The 6,753-nt window shown below is 56.4% G+C and overlaps 1 protein-coding gene across 5 annotated transcripts in view; it reads right to left on the bottom strand.

Moving 5' to 3' along the window:
- Nucleotides 1-187: 187 nt before the first annotated feature.
- The window catches only part of RAB37 (RAB37, member RAS oncogene family), a 63,705-nt gene continuing 57,139 nt past the window's right edge, over nucleotides 188-6,753 (bottom strand). The window contains exons 2-10 of one of the 5 annotated variants that reach the window (XR_004819696.1): nucleotides 6,200-6,310; nucleotides 5,066-5,107; nucleotides 4,493-4,559; nucleotides 4,353-4,405; nucleotides 3,278-3,343; nucleotides 2,434-2,490; nucleotides 2,280-2,356; nucleotides 1,807-2,090; nucleotides 192-1,696 (exon numbers count right to left, since the gene is read on the bottom strand). Coding sequence is in view for 4 of the 5 variants with exons in the window: in XM_035724581.1 (XP_035580474.1) it covers nucleotides 1,985-2,090; nucleotides 2,280-2,356; nucleotides 2,434-2,490; nucleotides 3,278-3,343; nucleotides 4,353-4,405; nucleotides 4,493-4,559; nucleotides 5,066-5,107; nucleotides 6,200-6,310 (579 nt within the window). In the remaining variant the exon portion in view is untranslated. Of the gene's footprint in view, nucleotides 2,091-2,279; nucleotides 2,357-2,433; nucleotides 2,491-3,277; nucleotides 3,344-4,352; nucleotides 4,406-4,492; nucleotides 4,560-5,065; nucleotides 5,108-6,199; nucleotides 6,311-6,753 lie in introns of all 5 variants that reach the window. The other 4 variants (XM_035724583.1, XM_035724581.1, XM_035724582.1 and 1 more) reach the window with 4 other exon arrangements.

The raw sequence follows: 6,753 nt of genomic DNA, 5'->3' as shown, positions 1-6,753 counted from the left end.
TGGGCTTTGCGTTGTCCAAGGACACGCTTAGAGGGGTGCGGGCTCTCATCCTCGCTGGGACATTATGAGGGCTCAGCAGGGAGCCCAGGCTTCCCAGGGCTGCCCGCTGAAGACAGGTGACCTAGGACAAGGGTGTGAGCACTGGCGTCAGCGTTTGGCCAGTTAAGTGGGGGAAGAGAGGCAGAACAGAGTCAGATAACCAATCTCTGAGTACAGGGCGGAGGGAAAGGAGCCCCGGCTTTTTTCAATAGGAAAAAAAAACGTCCGAATGGGACGTTAAGACAAACCTTTCAGCTCCTTGCAGATGAAAGGCTGATCACAGAAGTTGGGGAAGGGTCTTTCAAGGGTGAGGTGAGCAGTTGGGGGCATTGAAGGATGAAGATCAAATGATTTGGGCAGTCAATGACAGCTCCCCCAACATGCAATAACAATCAATGTGATCTCCCCTGTCCCCTCTCCATGAGCACCTCAAAGAAGCAGTGGACAGGGTGTACTTTCCCAATTCTGCAGTTTAATTCTGAAAACACAAATGCTAGAGGCCCAGAGCAGCCCATGTGACTGGATTGCCTGCGACCTGCCTTGGGCCCCAGAAGAGCCCAGCAAGGTCAGGCCTCCCTTCTCCTCCTGGGAGAAGCCTCAGAGAGCTTCCTTATCAGTCCCAAGTTGGAGCTGCTGACTCTGCTCAGAGAGCAAGATTTCTGCCTTGAAAGCAAATGCAGTAGCCTTAGAAATGTGCTGTGTGTACTTCTTACTCTCCTCTAGGTCATGACACACACGTCTCCTGTTCACCTCCAATTTCCAGAGTCAGGGTTTTGTGAGACAGGTGACCTTGGCCCCACATAAACTCCTTGCTGCCTTTCTCCTTACCCCAGTCTTACCCTCATGACTTTGTTTTACACACACTGTGTTGGTTTACCCAGAAATGGGTGACCTCTCACTCTCTAACCTGGCTCAGTGGGAGGGGACATAGAGCAGTTTTGGCCGGGGTGGTGTCTGTCTAAAGGGAAAAGGCATGGGTGGTCAGGAAGAGGCAGTGCTTGGGTTTGGGGGAATATGTGTGGGGTGAGGTTTGCTTAGTTCTGCCTCCCACCTGCTCCAGGAGTCGAAGGTTCCTCCTTATCTGATTCTTAACTCAGCAGAAACACTGTAGCTGCTTGAAGTAGCCTGTGGGGCTGCATATCTGCCAAAGTGTTGGGACAGAAGAAAAACCTTTCCTTGGCCATGACGTTGTCTAGGGGCACAAGCAAAAAGGTAGAGAAGACCAGGGATTTGGGGGTGGGGGGAGGGGGGGAGGGTTCCCCTGGGACCTGAGGTCCAGAGAACAGGAGCCAAATGTTTTCAGTCTGCAGGCTGGAGAAAAAGGGGTACACCTCCCACAGGGGGGCTAGTAAGGCCAGAGGCCGCCAAACATAGACCTAGTTTGTGCTACTCCTCTCTCCCCTACCCACAGAGCTTGGTCACTTCCCTGAGCCTTGGTCTGGCTCGCAGCACAAGGGCCCATCTTACTGGGGACGTCTGTTCCCTGGGAGCTGGAGGAAGTAAAGCTGGGGTCTGCTTCACCTCTCCAGCTGAGGTGAGGGTGGCTTGGGGGTCGCCTCCTGCCCTCCCGCTGCAGAAGTGCATCACTGCCCTCTGGTGCTGAGCTGGAGAATACCACACTTGTCAAGGCGAGGAGGGAGCCTTGGCTCCGCAAGTCCTGGTACCAGAAGGCAGAAACACAACCAGGTCCCTCTTTTGGTTTTCTGGTCCCCACCCGTCCTTTTTTGTATTACATTATGTATCATTAAAATGAAATAAATACTTTACCCTCCCCCAGGATGCAGGGAAGCTACAAGAACGAGGGTAAGGGTGGGAGTACAGCTCTCTCTTGGGAAGGGGCTCTGCCCTGGGTCCCCCAACTTCCATCCGCTCAGAATAAACCAGATCTGGGGGAGAAGCCTGCATCCGCAGTGGCCTCTGGAGCCTCCTTTCAGCACCCTGGGCTTCATAAGAAGGAGCAGCAGCTGGGCTGTTTCTTCTGGGACTCCACAAAGTCTCGGATCTGGAAATGAGGCCCATCGGGCTGCCACAAGGCTCTGGACTTCAGCTCCCTTGAAGAGGAAGAAGTGGGCTGGGCAGGGAGTGAGGAACTGCACCCTCCCCACTCCCATGGCCTGGGGCTCCTGGACCTAGAATGCACAATGCATTGGGGCAGGGGCTGGGCCAGGGGCCAGGCCCTACTGGATTCCCAGATGGTGCCACCCCGCCCTGCACGGTTCCCTTCCTTGCTCGGCTCTTACTTGGCAATGGCCAGAAAGGCTAACTCCACATTCATGCCCGTCTTGGCGCTGGTCTCCATGAAGGGAACTCCGTACTCCTGCCAGGAAGAGAATGTCCTCAGGGCCAGTCTCTGGCTGTCCCCACCCCTTGTCCTGCCCACGGGCAGTCACTTACCCTGGCCAGTATCTCTCCATCCTCCGAACGGATCACCCTTTCGCTGCTCACATCCGCCTGTCAAGCCCAGGTGGGTCACTCTGGGGAAGGAAACCTCCGCCCCAGGGGCCCCTCTTTAGCCGCAGGAGCAGCTACTGCCTGCCCTCTGCTGGTGGCCTGTGGGACTGCGGGTGGTATGATTGGCTTCGAGCCAGGATTTCGGCCTTGTTCAGGCTGAGTTACCCAGCTCCCAGCCAGGGGATCTCACTGCCACTTGGGGAGATGCGAAACTCTCCTTTGCAGGGGTGTGGTGACCAGCCTCAGAGAGGTGACAGTAGTTGGGACTAACCCTTGCTGGTATTAGCTCATCATCTGCGACCCTACTTTACTATGATCTAACGGGGGCTGAGCAGTTGGGCATTCCTGGATCTCTCAGATGGCAGCGTGGGCTTTCCCTGGAGGGGGCCATTTCCAAAACTTTACGAGGGCAGATGAGATGGGCTGAAGCTGCCAAATAGGTCTGACCCTTGAACTGGAGTCTGGAAAGAATCCTTTGCTGGGGGCGCCTGGGTGGTTCAGTTGGTTAAGCGACTGCCTTTGGCTCAGGTCATGATCCTGGAGTCCCTGGATCGAGTCCCTCATCCGGCTCCCTGCTTAGCAGGGAGTCTGCTTCTCCCTCTGACCGCCCCCCCCTTCTCCTGTGCTCTCTCTCTTTCTCATTCTCTCTCTCTCTCAAATAAAATCTTAAAAAAAAAAGAAAAGAAAAGAATCCTTTGCTGGAAGGACATGCAGCTTACCCTCTTGGGCAACGGTGGGGCTTGCGTGGAGCTAGTAAGAGGGGAGGCACTGGGACGGGCTCACTCACCTTGTTGCCCAGCAGCATGATCACTACATCCCTCTGGGCATACTCATGAATCTCAGTGAGCCAGGCCTGTGGGAGAGGGTGAGCTGAGCCAGGACGTGCCTGAGAACCAGCCCTTCTCTCCTCCCTCTCCCCCATCCTTCTTCTGTCCTGTTTGGTTTTCCTGGGCCACTCACTGTCTCCCCCCCCCCCCCCTCCCCCGCATTCTCTTATCTGCCTCTTTGTTCTGGCCTCTCTGGTCTTGATCAGCCTTCCTTACTAACCTTCCTACCCAACCCCAAGCACCGCAAACTCCCCCCAACCCCAAGCACTGCAACTCCCTGTTCTATGGAAACTGGAGATGGAGGAGATTTATCTCCTAAATCAGTTGGTAGTCACCAGCGATTTCCTGGAGTGCCTCGTTGAGGATTCCAAGGACACATAAGGGCTCAGTGATAAAAAATATTGTGATTGATTGGTGATGTCTACCAGGAACACGGAGCTGGAGGTGGCAATATAAGTGGATTTCCATCCTCTTTATAAGCTGCTTTATATCTATATGTTTTGGTCCCCGTCTGCCCCTCCACCCCTGCAATTTGCTTGCCAATCCCTTGAGGTCAGGGAGATGTGAAACTGTTATGGTTCTGTACACACTCAGTGCTTGTACTTGTTGAATTTTTATCCCTACTCTGTAATAGTTTGGTGAGGACAGAACTGCTCACTGCCCAAACCACTTTCTTTGCCACCTGGGCGGCTGGCTGGAGAGCCTCTCCTGCTTGGGTTTTCCCCTTGGTCTCTGTGGGTGGGTAATTGCCCAGGGCGGAGCTGGGTACTTTGCAGACACTGTCATGAGCTGCCCTCAGGAATCACAGCCAGGGCTAAGCAGGTAGCACGGGCACCCAGAGGCCTGCCTGGCCTTCATGCCCACATGCCAACCAGATGCCCAGCGGCAGCTTATTCCTTCTGAGTCACAGAGCAGGTGTTTTTGAAAAGGGGGCAGTGTTCCATGCTCTGCCCCCTTCCCATCAAGCAGGAAGCAGTCCTAGCTTGCGGAGGCCCCGCCTTGGCTGCTTATGGGTGGCGAAGGAAGGGGACCTACCCGGATGTTGTCGAAAGAAGACTTGTTGGTGATGTCGTAGAGCAGGAGCAAGGCTGCAGGGACGGGGGGAGAGAGAGATCACACACAGGGGATGTGGGGCAGAAGGATGGGTATGCCAGGTGGGCTGGGGAAGGGCTTACCCTGGGCATCTCGGTAATAAGCATGGGTGACGCTGCGGAATCGCTCCTGCCCGGCTGTATCCCAGATCTAGGAAGGGACGGACAGATGGTCAGAAGGAGGCAGTGTGCCGGGACCGTGCTGGGCAGAGGGAACCCACGGTGGTGTATGAGAGCTGTGTGGGAAGGTGGGACACTTCCTGCTGCAGGTGCTCAGGGCCTCCTGAACATGTGATGGTGTCCTGCACGGTGCTGTTATTGAGTTCACAAGCTCACTCAGGCGGCAGCCTCTTCCCTAGTCCGGAGGTTGGGGGTGCCCAGTCTCCCAGAGCAGATGAGGCCTGGGAAACTGGAGAGGAGCTGGAGCAAGCCTAAGCTTGTCTGAAGGCACGCTGAGCTGCCTTTGATAGCAGAGAGGGTGCCTGGGAACTGCTTTTTCTAGAGACCTCGAACAAACAAAAGCACAAAAACCGTTTCCTCTGGGCCCCACAGGAAATTGCCCCAGGCGGAGGGCAGGGCTGCAGGCCTCCTGCGGTTTGGGTGCGGAGCAGGGGCGGGCACCTCCGTCCTCCCCCTCCCCTGCAGTTCTGGTCTCACCTGCAGCTTCACCCTCACACCATCCACGGTCACCACCTTGTTCTGAAAGAGAAAAGGGCAGAGGGAGGGTGGATTTGGAAGGCAGGGGAGGCTTGGATCCTGGACATTCTACAGAGCAGCAGACATTCTGTTCTGGTTGCTTCCCAGGGTTAAAAGGGGTACAGTGAGCCCCAGAGACAACTCCAGTCAGATCACCCCCTCAGGTCAGCAGGATCCTGTCTCCAGAGACCGCCCCCCCCCCCCCCCCCCCATTGCAGAGTTCTTCTGGGGACTTGTCTGCTCTTCTTATAACACGCGGGGGCAGAAGAGCCCGAGCACCTGCCTGGCTCTCTCCAGACCTCAGCAGGTGGCACAGGGCTGGGCACTGGGGGCCCTGCCTCTTTCTCACTTCCATCCATCCCTCCTGGAGCTCAGCCCCATCCTGTAGAACCGAGTCCTTAGAGAGAAGATGCCCCCCAGCATCCTGGGCACGGCTGAGGCTGGACCTGCAGGATGGTCTTTCCCTCTCGCTGTTCACTAGTTCTCCTAAGTGAAGCTTCAGTTCCTTCCCATTGGGAGGGAGGCACCTGGCCTCGGCATTGCCTCCCTTCCCCCACCCCCCACCTGGGGTTAGACCTTACTCTCCTGGACCCTTTGGGTGGAGAGTGGCAGAGTGCTACACCCCTGACACAGATTTGTAAAGATGGGTTCCTCAAGACGACAGGGAGGGAGCCTGGTGAGCCTGGCTCTTCAACCCAGTGCAGTGCTGTGTTTCCAGGAACTCCAGAAAGACCTGTTGACCTCTGGGGCCTTGCCAAAGGGGCCCAGCTCAGAGGGCAATGAGCAAGGGGGCTGAAGGCCAGGAAACTCAGCTCACACCGTGGGATGTGTCCGCCTTGCTCTAGGGCAGAATTTTTAAGACTCAGTGTCTCATTGCTCATATCCTGTAGGTGGGCAGAGAGCCCCCGACCATGCCCAGATTCCTTGAACCTGGCCCCCTCTGTGGTCCCAAGGGGGAGCACCGCTGGTGCCCTCTGGGCAGTGAGCCACAGCAGCTCTGAGGAGCCAGGGCCGGCAAGGAGAGGACAGCACGCTGTGCCTGAGCCCTGGCCCCCCTGGCTTGCAGCTGGGAGGAGGAGCCGGCAGCCACCTCACCCTGAAGTCTATGCCGACCGTGGCTATGAAGGTCCCGGACAGGAAGGCCCCGTCTTTGAATTGGATCAGGAAACAGGTTTTGCCAACGCCTGAGTCTCCCAGAAGCATCACCTAGGAGATGGGGGGCGGGCAGAGGCAGTTAATGGGGAGTTGGGGCAAATTTCTGGGCTTCCAGGGTGAGAGACCCTGGAAAGAGGGGCGGAGGGGCAGAGGGCCAGGGAAGGATGCTGTTGGCACTGAGGGCCACCTGCTTCTGGAAAGCCCGCCGCTGCCTTCACCCTGCCTCTCCTCTCTACTCCTTGGCTCAGCTCATTTCTCAGGCCCTCCTTCTGACTCTCCTGTCCTCACCCAGTTTCCTGGAAGCCTGAGTTGAGACCTCAGCACTCATAGGTCAGCAAATGTGCTTGGTGGCCCCAAAGAACCACCACTTCCAGAAGGGAAATGTTAATACCGTGGACAGGGATTATCACCCAAGGGAGGCTATCGGATCTGATAGGGCCGGGCCCTGTTGTGTGCAAAGGCATATTCTAAAATTACCACTGCTGTTGTTTTCT

Source organism: Zalophus californianus, chromosome 16, assembly GCF_009762305.2.
Source record: "Zalophus californianus isolate mZalCal1 chromosome 16, mZalCal1.pri.v2, whole genome shotgun sequence".
NCBI lineage: Eukaryota > Metazoa > Chordata > Mammalia > Carnivora > Otariidae > Zalophus > Zalophus californianus.
This window is presented reverse-complemented; position numbering and strand designations above follow the sequence as displayed.